At 37.5% G+C, this 17,730-nt stretch overlaps 2 protein-coding genes across 28 annotated transcripts in view; both read right to left on the bottom strand.

Annotated features, from left to right (window-relative positions):
- ZC3H11A (zinc finger CCCH-type containing 11A) overlaps nt 1-17,428 on the bottom strand; it is a 43,862-nt gene extending 26,434 nt beyond the window's left edge. The window contains exons 1-6 of one of the 27 annotated variants that reach the window (XM_024976292.2): nt 17,285-17,428; nt 16,556-16,761; nt 11,291-11,355; nt 9,906-9,965; nt 2,893-3,092; nt 1,681-1,800 (exon numbers count right to left, since the gene is read on the bottom strand). In XM_024976292.2, coding sequence (XP_024832060.1) covers nt 1,681-1,800; nt 2,893-2,946 — 174 coding nt within the window. In that variant the 5' untranslated portion in view covers nt 2,947-3,092; nt 9,906-9,965; nt 11,291-11,355; nt 16,556-16,761; nt 17,285-17,428. 27 annotated transcript variants of the gene reach the window in all.
- LOC132342431 (uncharacterized) lies at nt 10,753-10,851 on the bottom strand. Its single transcript, XM_059875632.1, has one exon. The coding sequence runs from the start codon at nt 10,849-10,851 to the stop codon at nt 10,753-10,755; it is 99 nt and encodes a 32-aa protein (XP_059731615.1).
- Nucleotides 17,429-17,730: the final 302 nt, after the last annotated feature.

The raw sequence follows: 17,730 nt of genomic DNA, 5'->3' as shown, positions 1-17,730 counted from the left end.
ATGGGATTTCCCGGGCAAGAATACCGGAGTGGGTTGCCATTTCCTTCTCCAGGGGATCTTCCTGACCAAGGGATCGAACCCACGTCTTTTGCACAGACAGGTGGATTCTTTAGCACTGAGCCACCAGGTACTCAGCTGAAACCAGAATGGAGTGGCTACGTAACCCCAGACCTACAAACTGCGTATTTAGGCTCTTTCTTCTTTCCCCACCCCTTCTCAAACAATTCAAAAGTCATTATGTGAGGCTGAGAGAGGTAGGCACAGATGCTGGGAGAGGAAGGGCAAGTGGCCCAGAGCACAGTGGTAGAGGCTGACTGAGATGAGGAAGGCATCCACGGGATGAAGTAGAATTGGCACAAGTTGTCAGGGTTAGCAAAGCATTTGTGTAGGAGGATAGCCAGCACAGTGCTGGAGCCTGAGAAGGGTAGGAAGGCTTCTGTGCAGAAGCAATCTCATGATAGGGTGAGGAGGGTGTACTCATGGAGGTCAGCCTAGAAGGGGCATCAGAGACTAAGCAGGGTGAGGAAGGCAGGGTCTTCCTGATTGGGGGTCTAGTGTTGTCAGAGGATGAGCCGAAGGGGGGCGGGGGGGGGGGGCAAACGAGTAGAGCATGTGGACCTGGACAACCTTGTTAGGCCAGAAAGTGAAGACGTGTTCAAAGAAGGACGGAAACATCACAAAGATACAAAAATCAGCTTTAAGGGCTCTTATTGGCCAAACATCAATCTGAGGAGGAAAAAATGATAGTAATGGCATATAACACACTGAATAAAACAGGAAATCATTGAGACCACACATAAAAACTTGGAAAAAAAAATTTCATTCAAAATTTGATATGAAATGGGATAATTACAAGGTCTCAAAGTACCTTTCCAAAACATAATTACAAAAAAAAAAAAAAAATGTACAGTGAAGCAATCTGGTGGCTACCACCTTAATGAAGTGATGCAAGTTAACATCAGTAATGGGATAATTAAAATTGTACACCACTCAATGGTAAGCAGTGAGAAGAATATCACCTCTGTGATATTCCTGCCAAAAATATAAGATCTGAATTTAGCAATGAGGAAGTATTAGATAAACCCAAAGGGAGGAACATTACACAAAATAACTGTCCTATAGCGACCAAAAATGTCAAGGTCAATGAAAGGCAAGAAAAGACTGATCAACTGTTCTAGACAGAAGGCCAAATCACTATGAAACTCAATGCAGCACATGATTCTGGACTCACTCCTATTGCAATAAAGAACATTACCAATTCAAGGGCAAAACCTGAATGGGATCTGAGGATTCAATGAGAGTAATATATAAACGTTAATATTCTAATTTTGATGGTTTATCACAGTTATGGTTTAGTGGAAAGTTTCATACTATATTTGCAACTTTTCTCTAAGTTCAGACTGTTTTAAAATAAACACAGAAATATAAACACTCCCTAAATATACATATATGATTTTCACTTTAGACAAAATTACCAAACGGCCTTTATGAAATATGATACTAATTCATACCATAAAGCATCTCGATATTAAGTGAACATTTCACTAATGACAGAAATTTCACTAGGTCATTAAAAAAGAATTTAACCCACATGTTACATAAGATGATTTTTACTGCCACATTTTTTATTGTCCCATCAGGACACAAGACTACTTACTAAAACACAAACTGAAGACTTACATCAATCTCCATGTGCCGAAACCTGCACACCTGTCGAAAACAGCGCCCTTCTTGCCATAATGTGCAAACAGTTTCATTTCCCAGTGCAGCTTCACAGTGACGGAATGGACAGCTGTCACCCTGTGAACAGAAGGAATAATACAGAAAAGAACTGTGGGATCAAACCAGCCCCCAGGCAAAACGCTCACTGTAAAGTTCTCGGTACCTAGACAAACAGGGAGAGACAGGGAGAAAACAACTGAAGTGGGATGGTAAGAACAATCAGAGGTCAAGAAATGTTTAATTTCCTAAAACCTATCCTTTATCTGATCTGACAACATGAATGACACAAGCTGAGAGACGGGGTTCAAAAATACAAGTGGGAATATTAGGTACCCTTAAAAAATATGTTTTACAGTTAATCTTCAAAACTATTTCATATATCCTGACTTGTATAACTAGCTTTAAATGGAAAATTAGAAAGTAATTAGAATTTAAGTATAATTCCATGTTTCACCATAAATTTCATACAATGCTACTATTTGAAACAAAATGCTACTGTTGTGCAACTTGTTACTTAAAGCTTTGCTCAAAACTAACAATTTAAAATATAGTACCAAAATGATTTAAGAAAAATACTTGGGGGAAAAAAAAAACACATGTATAGAATTAGTCACAAAGGAATAACAGAAAATAATAGATAAATCTAAATGGAGCTGCAGAAGAAACAAGCTGAAAAGCACGAAGCTCCAACAAAGAAAAAAGCTCTAATAAACCTGCAAAAGCATATTTAGAAAAGTGGCTTTAGGATTCAGCAGGAAATCTGAAGGGAGAAGTCAAATTCAGTCCACGACAATTCTATAAATACAATACAATCCACCCATTCATTTACTACAAAGTAAATTCACTAGATAAAGATCAAAGTTAGCAAGCCACAGTCAAGTGTTCCTAATTCCTTAAAAGCACCCTGAACAGACTGATTATAGCTATAAGAACACCGAATGATGACTAAATGCTATCTTTTTACTTCTGGAGTATGGAGAACATAAAATGAACAGGAAAAAAAACGATGAGCAATAAATTCCCTTAGCAATGCTATCCTTTACGAAAAATTGACAGCAGATAATAAACATTGAGCAAAACACAAAAGACACCTTGGTATGCTGGGAAAATTTTATTCAATTTTATTAGGGAAATCATAGAAAGAACTGATTTAGAGATGCTAATTCTTACTTTAGTACAAGTAGAATAGAAAAAAAAATAGCAGTCTTCTCCTTGATTAGGCATGCTGAGTAGATCCTTAGATGAGAAGTGGCTTTTTGAAAACAAGCCACTGCTTCCTCTAGGCGAGGACCAGCTCCAAGTCCTCTTGATATGGGTTTAATCTTCCAAAAGACAAGTCAATCACAGAAATCGTCTTTTAAATGTTAATCCTAAAATGAGAAGACAATGAATGAAAATATTTCAGGTAAATTCTTTCAACAATCTTCTCCAAATCACCCTGACCAATGAACAGAGCCTTATGAAAATTCTGATTCATATTTTAATCTGTGAATGTTGTATATTCTCATCTACAATGCAAAATTTTTGTTAAACAGCCATGCTTCTTTCTTTGCATTCTCTATGGTGCTTCACCATAAATTATGTAAGCATTATATACTCAACAAATGATCTGCAGTTTAGATTATTAACTTGGACTATTTTACACAAGATAATTTGCTAAATCTGTATTTCTGACAAACTAGACTTTTTTCATCTAATTATTCACAAGCATTTTTGTTATTTCCAAAGTATATAATTCTAAGTATGTGGAAAAAACTATCTCACTGGAATAGCTGGTGAACCACTACCCCTGAAAAATCTGTAGAGCGAGCTAATACAATGAAGATGACCGAAGAGCTGCACACCAATTACACAAAAGGAGCAAAAGAAGTTCTCCGGGCTTATCCCTAAAATAGTGCTTATGCAGAATGACCAGCATTCCCTCTCCCCTTAGTTCTTGCCATACCATAGTTCTCACACTAAAGGGTTCAAGAAAGCAAGCTTCTACAGAAGTAAAAATACATGACAAGAGCACATGTCAGAATCTGGAAGGGGTTTCTACAAACCCCTACATCAGAGGATAAAGTTTCAGAAACATGGATCTGGGGACTTCCCTTGTGGTCCAGTGGTTAAGACTCGCAATTCCACCACCCAGAGTGTGGAACTGGTCCCTGGTTGGGGAAGTTCCGCATACCAAAAGCTTTTGGCCAAAACAAAACAAAAAGATCTTAAAAGAGAAACACTGATCTACAACTTGAAATTAAGATGAATCAAATTCACATTTTCCACTAACAATTCCTAATCCAAGAATAGCAGGCCATGGTAAAACCAGCCTTTGACTCAGCAACCTAGGTTAGAAGAGTTATGTTACTAAACACACACGAAACCTTCAAAATTTAAATATCCTATGGCTTTCAATTCCATTTCCAGAATTTATCCTGAGATTAATATTCAACAGTGGAAACAGTGACAGACTTTATTTTTGGGGGCTCCAAAATCAATGCAGATGGTGACTGCAGCCATGAAATTAAAAGACGCTTACTCCTTGGAAGAAAAGTTATAATCAACCTAGACAGCATATTAAAAAGCAGAGACATTACCTTGCCAACAAAGGTCCATCTAGTCATGGCTATGGTTTTTCCAGTGGTCATGTATGGATGTGAGAGTTGGACTATAAAAAAAGCTGAGTGCCAAAGAATGGATGCTTTTGAACTGTGGTGTTGGAGAAGACTCTTGAGAGTCCCTTGGACTGCAAGGAGATCCAACCAGTCAATGCTAAAGGAAATCAGTCCTGAAAATTCATTGGAAGGACTGATGCTGAAGCTGAAACTCCAATACTTTGGCACCTGATACGAAGAACAGACTCATTTGAAAAGACCCTGATGCTGGGAAAGATTGAAGGCGGGAGAAGGGGACGACTGAGGATGAGATGGTTGGATGGCATCACTGACTCAATGGACATGAGTTTGAGTAAACTGTGGGAGCTGGTGATGGACAGGGAGGTCTGGAGTGCTGTAGTCCATGGGCTCGCAAAGAGTCAGACACGACTGAGCGCCTGAACTGAACTAATATTCAACAAATATGCAAAAGAATAGTGCCTAAGAAAGTTCATCACCATCTTCTAACAACGAAAAAACACCTAGAAACCTACATGTTCAAAAACTGATGCTTCTATAAACCACGAAATGACAAGGATTGCCAGCAAACACCGGAAGCTAAAAAAGCAAAGAAGGATCATTTCCCTACAGGTTTCAAAGAGAGCACGACCCTGTCAACACCTTTTCAGACTTCTAACCTGCGAAACTGTGAATAATAAACTTCTGTTGCTTTAAGACACCCAGGTATGTGGTACTTTGTTATGGAAGCCCTAAGAAACTAATATACATTAAAAATAGAGTCAACTGATCTTTGCCAAAGAAGCAAGGCAATTTCAAAGAAGAAAGGACAGTCTTTTCAACATACAATGCTGGAAGAAGAGGATACCTGCATGCAAAAAAATATATCTAGACAGGGATCTTAAACCTTTCACAAAAATTAAAATGGATCACAAATGTGAAATTATAAAACTCCTAGAGAATAAAACAAGAGAAAATCCAGTTGATTCTGGGTGTGGTGATAGCTTTTTAGACATAACACCAAATGTACAGTCCATTAAAGAAACCATTGATAAGTTGGAGTTAATTAAAATTAAAAACTTCCACTTCTCAAAAGCACTATTAAGAGAATGAAAAGCCAAGTTACAGACTGGGAGAAAATTTCTGCAAAACACATAACTGATAAAGGACTGGTATTCAAAATATACAAAGAACCCTTAAAATGCAACAATAAGAAAAACAAATCAGGGACTTCCCCAGTGGTCCAGTGGTTAAGACTCCACGCTTCCAATGCAGGGAGCACAGGTTTGATCCCTGGTGGGAAACTAAGATCCCATCACCCATGCCATGCGGCACAGCCAAAAAAATAAGTTAAAGAAAAACTAATTTAAAAATGGGCAAAAGATCTAAACAGACACCTCACCAAAGAAAATATACAGATGACAAACAAGCATATGAAAAGACACTCAGTATCACTGGGAGTTGCAAATTCCTTTTAGAATGGCTGACGAAAATCCAAAAACTGATACCACCAAGTGCTGGTGAGGATATAGTAGCAGGAAGAAAGCTAGAAAAATATAGATCAAATGTTAGCAGTAGTTACAGTCACGGTGGTAGGATTACAGGTGGCTATTTATTATTTTATGCTGAGAATAACACTATATTTTCTAATATGATGAAACACAGATGTACCAGAGAATTCAAGTCTACCCTAACTGACCTGACCATTGTTGATATGCTACAGAACAGAACAAGGACTGGGTCTTTAACACTACTTCACCAGTCCACTACCAACATTCCTCTGACCACAAAGAGAATGCATTCCACCATCTAGGGTACACCAAAAGGTAACTTTAAAAATCAGAGGGAGAGAGGGAATTTCCTGAGGGTCCAGTGATTAGGATTTGGCACTTTCATGGCCTGAGTTCAATCCCTGGTTGGGGAACTGAGATTCTGTAAGCAGAACGGCCAAAGAAAAGAAAGAAAATTTAGAGGTGGGAAAAATTAGTTTGAGATTAACATATACATACTACTACATGTAAAATAAATAATCAACAAAGACCTACTGTATAGCACAGAATATTATAATACTCTGTAATAACCTATATGGGAAAAGGATCTGAAAAAGAATGGATATATGTATACGCACAACTGAATCACTCTGCTGTACACCTGCAACTAACAGAGCATTGTAAATCAACTCTACTACAACATAAAATAAAAACTAAAAAATTGCCTCCAATGGGATCAAGTCTCTAGGAATTCACTACAATGACACACACAAAAAGAAAAAGTATTAGTCAGAAAAGAAAGGAAACATTTTACAACAGAAAGGAGGCTTTGGTGTCCCCTTCATCCCTGAAATCAACATCCCAAAGAACATAAATGAACTGTTGTTGGTTTCAGTAAGACTGCTACATATTAATCAAACAAAATGAGATTTATGAAATAGTAGAATAGCATGAGTTGTACTCCCCACCCCCCTGCCCACCATTTTTTCAAAATCGATTCTGTAAAACACCCCGAGGTAGGCAAGGCAAGGCATGGAGAGACTGAATCCTGAATAGATATGCATCACATTACTAATGTTTAAATAGAACAGTTCTTTCATATATCCCTTTTACATACTGAACTTCTAAAACTTTCACTGGGGGGTGGGGGGAAGGCTATAACTGCTATGCAAGAAAATAGCCCCCAAAAATGTAGAGGTAAAAAATTCACTGTAATTATTACTACATAAGACAAAGTCCAAAACCATGGTGCACATTCCCTTTTTTTAAAAAAAGAAATAGTACCCAAGATAAATAAAAATCTGAATAAACACTGATGAAAAAGACAAAACTGAATTATAGGATATCACTATCAGGACATTCCCCAGAATGCAAAAAGATGCCAATGTGGGAGGAAAGATACATAACATGGAAATAATTCCAGAAGATTCAATTTCTACACAATGAAAATTATATAAGGTTGGAATGGAACTGGTAGAAATGATAATAAAATAACAATACAAAGAAATTTCCCTAAACTGGATGAACTTAAGTCTTTTAACTAAAGGATTCATCAAATGCCAGGCAGAAATGTTCTTTAAAGACATCACTACTTCACCATATACCATATATATAATGGTGAAATTTTTGAATTCCAATGGTAAAGCAGAATTATACAGACTTCTAGGAAAAAGCAGACTGAAAACAAAGGAAAGAAAATCAGACTTGACATCTGACACATTATTTGAATCTCTAAAATTTCAAAAGACAAAATATCCAGAATTTAAAGGTGATATTATTACTCTAGATTGAGCTTTTCAAATTACATTTCAAGAAAAGCTCAGGACTGGGAAGAAAGTTTTAGAAAGTCTCATAAAATATGTATCATATATGTACTCCACATATTCTTTTAAAAATTACTAAAGGAAGCGGTCTAACTTCAGAAAAAAAAATTAGAAAAAATAAATAGAAAAAGAACAAAACAATGAAAAGGCATTTTCTCATTATTTTTTTAAAAAGTTTTAAAGCAACTACTTGGGGGTATCTGATTTATGATACAGCTGATAAATCCTAAATAAACGGAACCATATAGTATATCAATAGAGTAACAAAACATGATCAAAGAAGGTTTATTCCAGAACTAAGAATGGTTTAACATTAGGAAATTCATTACTAGAATAAACAGGGGTTAAAAAAGGAAACTCTGCAGTATCTTAAGATTTCAAGAACAGAAAAATGGTGAAAAAATATTTAAAACTGTAGTTTTTTAAAAGTTAAAATGGCTTTTTAAAAGAAGCTACAAACATCTATTCCCAATAAAAACTCTGTAAATTACAAGGAACCTTCTTAGCATAAGTGTACTAATTGATCAGAAACTATCATCATATGTGACATGGTAAAACATTACAAGTAAATCACTCAAGGGAAAAAAAAGCCTGTCTGTACTACCGTCCAACACCGTTTCAGAGTTCAATGCATGCAATAAGGGAAAAAAGTACCAAGATTAGAAAGGATGAAGCAAAAAATTTAGTATCTGTAGATTACAGGCTTGCAAACTATACAATCTAACAATCAATTAAATAAATTTTAAAAACTAACATATTTTTTAAAATCAGTAAATTTCTTATGTTCCAACAACAATCATTCAGATGATAACAAGAGTCCTAGTCACCATAAAACTAAAATATATAGGAAGAAAACAAAGAAATATAAAAGACCCCATCAAATTAGAAACAAAACCAAAACTATTAAACTACTAAGGCACAAGAAGACCTGGATAATGGAGAGATAATGGAGTAGAGGCTTAAAGAAGTTTACTTTTCCCCTAAATATCTTAAGTAGATTGAATACAATTCAATTCAAAATCTCAATGATACTTTATTATTGGAACCTGACAGACTGCAAAATTACTTAGAGTAACTAAGAAAATCTTAAGAAGAATGAGAGGGCCCTGGGCTTCCTGTAATTACCACAGGTGAGAAATATAACATTTAAATGTAATATTGGCAAATGAATGAGTACAAGATAAACAGAATTCAGGCAATTTCTGGAAAAAGTGGCATTTGAAATTAACAACAACAAAAAAATTAGCCATCCATTTGAAAAAAATAAATTCTATATCATACAAAAAAGGTTTAAGGATGACAAAGACGCTGTAACTCACTAAAAGGACCACGTAAGAAAGATTCTGAATTCATAACTATGAGGAGCTAAAAAGCATTTTTGACAATGGTTAAGGCGAGGAAGACAGGCAATGTCATGTAACTACAATCCTTAGATTACATTTTAATATAAAATATGTAAACACTTAAGTACTGGGAAGAAATGAATGGGTTTTTTTTTTTTTTTTTTAGTAAGCTCAGGATGAAAAAAACCTGTCCTAAACATGATACCAAAGTTACAAACCAAGACAAAACTCATAGACGTGACTACATAAAATGAAAACCCTTCGTACAGCAGAAGATCAGCAACATGGCCAAGGATTAATACCTTCACTAAAAGGGGTGTGTTAAGAACTTTTAAAAATCAAAAAGACTTCACTAATACAGTAAATTGGTATAACCTCCTTAGAGAATTATAACAATTCTACAAATTCACATTTAAGAACTGGTTCAAAGAAATAGTTCACATATATGTGTGTGTGTGTGTGTATATATATATATATATAGCTGTTTTTAGGGGCTATTTTTGTTTTCAATGGTAAAAACTCAAATGTCCATCAATGAAGGATATATTAAATTATTGCATATCCATTTTTATAAAGCAACAAACACAGTCATTAAAAAGAGGTGAGGCAAAGCTCTGAGTATGGACACGGAACTATGCCATGATGAACTGTTCATGGTGGTTTTCTCTGAGGAGGCAGAATTACAGGAAGAATCCACCTTGTCTGTATTGTTTTTACTTTTATTATAAGTACATATTATCAAGAAAAAAAGAAGGGGTAGTGATATTTCTATCAAAAAACCCCAAAACTTGTAAACAATTACAAGAAAAAAATAATGTGTTGACAACTATCTTTTTGATTTCTTACTGGTTCAGGAAAATTATGCTGTAAATTACAAAAATGTTTACCCCTTTAATGATTAAAAAAAAAAAACAAACCCATTTCCACACTTACATTAGCTGGTTGATCTCAACAGGAATGTCTGGGTCTTCACTGAGTTCCAATTTATTACGCCTGTAGGTCGAACCAACACTCAATCCATGAATTAATAATAATGAGGCAGAAAGAATTTTCCTCCTCACATTGCCAAGGAAACCTCTCAGCCACAATTCAAACACAGGATGTGTTTTTAAAATATCTCTCAACTACTGAGAGTTTAAGTCCATTCAAATAACCTTTGTCAAACTGGAGACAGCTAGGGTTAGTTATCTCCTCAAAAACAAAAAAAAAAACAACAAAAAAAGAGTTCATATAAAAATGAACTTGAGATTCAAAGGATTATTAAAAAGAAAAAAGATCAATCTTCCATAGCCGAACAATTAATTTAAAAAGAAAAAAGAAAGAAAAAATTAAAAAAAAAAAAAAAAAACACCAAAATTCAATAAGATCCAATTTCTGGTCTTCAAGATTTCTTCACCTATTAAGAAAAAAACAGAAACCTTCCCCCATCTTTATTATCTGTATAATAAAAACATACTTGTATGTAAAAATATAGTGTTTTATGTATAATATACATATACATATATACTAACTGGCTTATAAACACACACACACGTACACAAATGTGTAGAAATAAAACATCTGGGTAAGTTTTCCCTTTTAAAATACACTACAAAAGCCTTTAAATTTGGGTCATTATAAAAATAGTGAATTTCCTCTTATACCAAAGTATCATGAAGTATTTTAATGTTACACTAAATTTTGCCCAGCCGACAAAATAAAAATGAAGGGAAATCCTTACACATATATCAATGTGTATAATATGGATGTATGTATATTGTCACATCATCTTTTATCATCTTCAGGGAGTGTTTAACCAAAAAAGATAGAAATGTATAGTTACAGAGTAACTACAGAGTGGTGCAGCAAGCTGTAGAAGGCAGAGCAGCATTATAGCCATCCTGAACTGGCACTGTCAAAATACAGGAAGTTTCTATCTAAGGGAAGATTTTTTTTCTTCTTTTACAACACCAGTGTCACTGGCATGACATTCAATAGTGGCCCTGCAAAGGCTTATGCAATCTAGTTCCAAATTCTTTACTAGTGATGGCTACAACTAAAGACTTTGTAATTATCCATTTACTCCATTTAGTAAAAGGGTAAACTTTGGGAGTTCAAATTTCATTTCACAATGGTACATTTACCATTTAAGAATTTCAAAAAAAAACAAAAATGAAGAGCGATTTTGATACATAGAAATGAGTTCTAGATTTTGAAACCAGCCCAGTAACAAAGCAATTTGATTCTCATGTAATAAATACTACATAATTTCTAGGCTAAATCTTGCCAAATACTATCCAAGACAAAACTAAAATCAAAACTTTAAAAAAAGTGGACACCTTTTACTCACACTTAATACTAGTCAATTTTCCAGGAAATTTTTGGGCAGGGAATATCCCCAAATCTAAAATGAAAAAAAGGAAAAATTGGGATCTTACATTAGTTATTTGGTCTGAAACTTTTACTAAAAGTCATCATAACTGGCCTCCCACTCGATCACAAAAACATACTCTCCGAGTGGAAAGGGACAAGATCAACTGAGATCAATTCTTTCATTTTACCAGTGAGGCAATGATTACTAACACATGAAAATACTGACTGCTTATTTTGAAGTAAGAGTTAAGGCCAAAATAATCTCACAGTTAAGAATACAGTATTATGGGTCATTCAGTGTAATTTTTAAGAAGACATTTACGATCACTTAAACTCAGAGAAACATTCTTTGGGAAACGGATACTGGTTTTGTCACAGTATGCTCATGGGGCTTTCATTTCTATTCCCATTTAATCTTCTCCAATTCTGTAAATTTTTTGTCATTTACCCATAAATTATATAAAACTACCTATATAATCTTTTATTGTATTTACAATAAAAGTTAAATAGGGCAATTCAAAGACTAAAAGTATTTTTTCCTAATTGTTTTCTAATGTTTCCATTTTATATAGAACCAATCTTAAATATAAAGGGCAACTCTATCACGCTTAAGTTGAAATTGTAAAATTGACCAGTATGAGGAGGCAATTAGAAATTCCAAAGTATAAAACAATTTTGTCAACTTTTGTTTTTGCCAAGCTGTAAGTATGAATCAGGGTTTTTAAAGAAATAGAAAAATACTGGTGGGGGGGAGGGGAGATATATCAGTTTAGTATGAAAGTAAAGTCGCTCAGCTCCATCTGACTTTGCGAACCCATGGACTATACAGTCCTGCCTTTTCTCTATTTTATTGGTTTCACAGCAATCAACCTTCCCAAGTTGAGAGAAATTTTAATTTAAAACCAATTACTAGTTCAATCTACCAGCCAGAAATAGCCTAAGGCCTTTCAATGCTGCACTATATTTTTCTAATTAAAATATCTCTTTTGCCCTCTCAATTGGTACAAACAAAATTTCAGGTGATAGCTTACTGAATTACTACTATGAAATCTTTAATCTTCACTTTGTCGATTCTGTATTACCTCTGAGGAATTTTCTGCCCTTTCTCTGTTTTCAGGTTTCCCCAGATAGTGCATAAAGAATAATTAGTATAACTACATATAACAATTATAGCAATTAGGATACACTAACATAGCAATAAGTTGCCCATTTTAAATGGAGAAAGGAAAAAGAAATTAAGGTAATATTTCTTTTTCATTGCTTTGAATAACTTCATTCTCAGGATCCCAGCTTAGAACCAATGCAGAATAATCATAGTTAACATTTTTCAAGTTCATTTTCAGAAACATCAGCTGTTCTATATTATCAAAGTCCAGGCTCATGATCTGCTTTGGATGGAAGTGGCTATTTGCAGTAAAGACACATTCAGATTGCCAACTACACATGGGGCAGCTCAGATACTGAATGGCAACTTGGGTCAAAGCTGGCCATATGTTCACCTTCTTCTGCCAATAAAACAAAGGGTCATCACCCCCTGAGATCTCTGAATACTTCTCTTTGAAGTATTCATCCACCACTGCCATAGCAGAAGGAAACATGAAGCTTTTGCCTCCAATGGCAACATTATCTGCAGCTGAACAATCAACAGATCCTGAAATGGAGGTGCCTTCTCTTATAGATGAGGTAAATGAATCAGCTCCTACTATAGCTGAGGGGCCAGAACCTTCTGAAGTTGCAATATGGGAGACCTCTGGTGAAGATTCCATATAGTTACAAACTTCTTCTGCAAGGATCTGCTTGTAAGTTTCCAAATCAGCACCTTGAGGAAAAAAGTCTCCCAAACTGTTTTTAAAGCAAGGATCTAACAAAGTAGCCAAGATACAGGGCTTGGATTTGAGCATGGCACTTAGTAGGGTGTCAGTTTCAAGTTTCAGAGATAAACTGTCTACCAGATTGAGGGCCTGAGTAATACCTCTAACTTGAAAATCTTCTCTGAGTTTCTGCAGGGAAAGGAGTAGATGATGGATGAGGGGTAGCACCTGATTCAATCCTATGGTCTTCACACTCACTTTCTGGGTGGCCTCCTCAAATGGTTTAAGAATATCACAAACATATGTCATTAGAGTCCACTGAAGGGAGGTGAGCACAACTCCACTGGCTCTACCAAGACTATGGTGAACTGAGTAGCAATGCTCCAAGAGCCATTTTAACATATAAAAGGTAGAAATCCAATGGCCAGCTTCATCTTGTTTTAAATTTTTCCATGGAAGTTGGTGATCATTTTGGAACTCTTGCAGTATCTGACGGGCCTTGACCGAATGACTAAAATGATGACAGGTTTTCCTGGCAGCCACTAACATGTTCTCAATGCTTTTGTGCTCACAGAAAAAGTCCTGAATGACTATATTTAAACAACGCAGGAAGCATGGTACGTGGGTAAAACCGCCATCTTTGACTGCGTGTACTACATTAGAAGAACTGTCAGAAACAATGAAGCTAGGGATGAGGAAATTAGGAGAAAGCCACAGACCAATCTGGTCATTTAATTCTTGTAAAATGTTGGTTATCAAACAGTTTTTGGCTAAACCTGTTACACAAAGAACTGCCCACCTTCTAAAGTTGGGGATCCTGCCATTATTGAAAGAAGGTGTAGTTTCCAAAGAGACCCAGTGTACAGTCACAATGAAATAGTCAGTGGATGGGTCATGGGTCCATATGTCCACAGTCAGGTGGATCTTTTGAGTCTGAACATTCTCCAAAGTTAAGAAAATTTTTTCTCTGACAGAATCATATAATCGAGGTACAGCCTTAGTGAAAAAGAAAGTTTCAGACGGTAACCTATAGTCAGGGGCCACAATCTGCAGGAACCTCTGAAAGGCTGGGGTTGAGAAATAGTTGTAAGGATGCATATCTTCCACAATCATTTGAATAATTGCCTGACTTATTTGACTTGGGGTTGAATTTTCACAGTATGCTGTTTCTTGCTCTTGTGCATGCATTTGAGTGTCTTGCTCTGCAACAGGAGTAGGACTCTCAGATCTTCTATTTTCAACCTCTAATACAGGAGGTTCATCTGAATCAGAGTCACTAAGGTGCTCAGCTGCTACATCTTGGCTGCCTGCAGACCTCTCTCCATGCAAACTGTCACTCAAGAGATCATTTCTCTCAGTTTCAGCTTCATCTAATCCATTTCCAACTGCACCACTGTCTTTGTTGGCAACTGCCCAATGGATGGGATGAGTGGCCTGCAGGTGTCGTTGAAGTGTTGAAGTTCCTAGGTGAGAACCTGGCCTACCCCGGCTCACACTTCGTTTACATATATTACACACAGCTCTTGAGATGTGCTGAGGATCAGTATAGAAAAAATTCCAAACTGCAGATGTCTTGGCTCTTGTTCCAGGAATTAAGGCATGCTTGACAATGTTACTTTTAATGAGAAATCTCCCTCTTTGTGCCCTCAGGGCATCAGATACTGATTTATCACGTTTCTTACCCATTGCATTATCTAATGGATCAGCAGGGATATATTCAAAGCTTCCACTGCTTCCAGCAGAAGAGGGAGATAAAGGTGCATCCAAAGTAAAATCCTCCTCTCCACTTGTAACTCCAAATTTGTTGGCCCTTGTCCAGTGAGGTGAATGCCTTGCCTGCAGATGTCGTTGAAGAGTAGATGTCCCGAGATGGCTGCCTGGTTTACCCCTACTAACACTTTTTTCACAGAGGTTACAAATAGCCCTCCAGGTATACTGCGGGTCCACATGAAAGAAGTGCCACACAATGGAGGTCTTGGCTCTGGTACTCGGTAAATAGATCTGTTTTTCTATATTGCTTTCAAACAGACTTTCTTCATCCTGCTCAGGGGCACTAGAAGCTAACAAAGTAGGGGCATCTGCAACTGGCCTCCCAGATACCAAATCCTTACTAAACTTTTTCGCAAGGATCAGTTTCTTTCGCCGCCTTTTCCCCTTAATTCGCAAACCCTTCTTTCTTTTCTTTTTAGTGGGCAATTCTGCCTCTTTATCCATTCCTTCTGCTACCATCTTGCCCTCTACCACATCTTCTTCATCTGTATTAGAAGTAACAGGAACACACCCCAGAATCCCAGCACCACTAAAAGTGCTACATCTTCTACCAGGAGAAAGTGAGGAAACTGGTACACTTAAGGTACATACACTCATCCTTTTTAAGTCTCCAAAATTCGTACCAGAATCTGTTAGTGAGTTTACTCCTCAAACATATACACAGCTGTTCCTCTCTACTTGCATTACCTTTTCTCCAATTTCTATGGGGAGTCAAATTCCCTTTGGACCAATGACTTCCAAGCCAGGTTATTTTTGGAGGAAAAATGACAGCAATGGAGAACATTCCCAAACTTTTTCATAGAGGGCTTTAAGATCCCTTCCAACTTTTTGAGTTCTGAATTCAAATAGTCCAATTTATTCATGTTTATAGAAAAAGAACGGAGACCCACTTTCCCAGTGTAATAAAGTTGATAAGTAGCAGCTAGAAACCAGGTCTTTTAAATCTCAGGTCCATGTTCTTTCTCTTTCAACAAAAACTAAACCTCCTTGAAATGTCTTCAGCTTTTAAAATATGTATTTTTTAATGCTGCCTCAGGATAGCAACATCAATTTCCCCTAATTCTATATGAACTTAATTATTTTCCGTAAATTTCATTTAAACAAAAACATAGTGCATCATTCAACATTCACCACTTAGGGCTGCAATTTGGCAATATAACTCAAAACGTCAATTCTGGAAAGTTAAATCAGACTCCACATACTGGTCATTAACAGCAAAATGCTATTTGAGCCCTTTCAACTCTAAAACAGTAACAGTAACACAGTTCTTTTAAAAATATGGGCAGCAAAAAAAAAAAAAAAAAAGCTTTGAGAGTAAAACTTTAAAATTTTACTCACAAGCGATTTTTCAATTTATTTTTTGTATCAAGAGTTAATCCATGCTTGGTTTTCAGACATGTTTAGACTGGAGAAGCTGTACAGCCTATAAACGAGTAACTCCTAAGTTTGACTCTATATAAGCAGCAAAAAATGAAATACTAGCTTTAAACCATTCTCATGCCTTCTTGGTTGATCCCTCCCCTTCCCCCAGTACCTACACACATTTACCCTAAAAAACATCGCTATCACTAGTTCAGCCTCCTTCTCAAGGTCCAGAACCAAGGGCTGGAAGATGTCAACAATATGAGCCTTCCCCATAGGAATCCGCACCGATTATGGGAGTTTAGGGGGTGTTCTTCATTACGGTTTCATCAATCCCACAAGGAGAACGGAAGTGTCCCTGTTGTTCTTGATTCCGATGCTGAGGGCTGGGGGTGGGAAGTGTAATTAAAGTACGGAAGGGGTGTAGGATACCGGAATAAGGTCGGTGGCTTTCTGTGTGTGGAGTTTGAGAAAATCTCCCAAGTAGTGGGGCCCTAGAGAGGAATGAGAGTAGGTAAAATCAGCTCCTAGCACTCAATCCGATTTACGCAGCAGGGGTCCGCTAAACTAGGGAAACTCTCGCCCCCGAAGAAACCGATTTAGTATCAGTTCTCCTCTGGAGGAGGGTAACAAGTCTGTTTCCAGGGGCTGCTCCAGGATCCCAGTTTCGCCAACACCGGATGTGGGGGAGGGGAAGAAGGTTGGGAAAGGAGCAGGCGCCGTGGGGGTGGGGGAAGTGAGGCGGGGGCGGGGTGGGGGAAGTGAGGCGGGGGCGGGGTGGGGGCAGGGTGGACGGGAACTGGAAGCGGGAACCTGGGGCTCCCAGCCCACCCTGGCGACGGCGGCCGCTGGAAGGTGGAGGAGTGGGTCGTTACCGCAAAACCTAAGGACCCGCTCTGACTTTCCGGGCTAGGCCGCGACCCAGGGGCGAGGGGAGGCCACGGCCACTCCCCTCGCCCTCTCCCCCACCTCCCCGGCCCCAAGCCACCCGGGAAGCAAAAAAACGGGTTTAGTTACCAGAGAACAGAAACTTTACCGAACCGTCGACACTATCCCCGACTCCCGCTTGCTGCCACGTCTTTCTTCTTTCTTAGCCGCTGCCGCCCGCCGTCTTCTCAGCAGCAACACCAGCAGAAATCCAAGACTGCCAGAGTCAAAGATGGCGCCCGGCTACAGGCTCAGCTCTAAGACCCTGCCAGTAAAAGTGCCAGCACGACGCAAGCCGTAAGGATTCTGGGAGATGTAGTTTCCTCTATGAGGCGATGCTTAAGATGGCTTCCCCGTTTGGGAGGGTCACGTGAGACGGGAGGCGCTAAGCCGCAGCATCCCTTATCTTTTAGAAGTTTTAGAAAGTTACAGGTTTCTTGAAACTGTCTTTTATTAAAAACAGATTTTTAAAATCAAATTGACATAATAAGCGAGAAAGCCGCGAGAGCTTTCTTTAAGCCGACAGTAGGCACTCA

The sequence above is a fragment of the Bos taurus genome, chromosome 16 (assembly GCF_002263795.3).
Source record: "Bos taurus isolate L1 Dominette 01449 registration number 42190680 breed Hereford chromosome 16, ARS-UCD2.0, whole genome shotgun sequence".
NCBI classification, from domain to species: domain Eukaryota; kingdom Metazoa; phylum Chordata; class Mammalia; order Artiodactyla; family Bovidae; genus Bos; species Bos taurus.
Note: the sequence above shows the minus strand (reverse complement) of the source record. Positions and strands in the feature narration are given on the sequence as shown.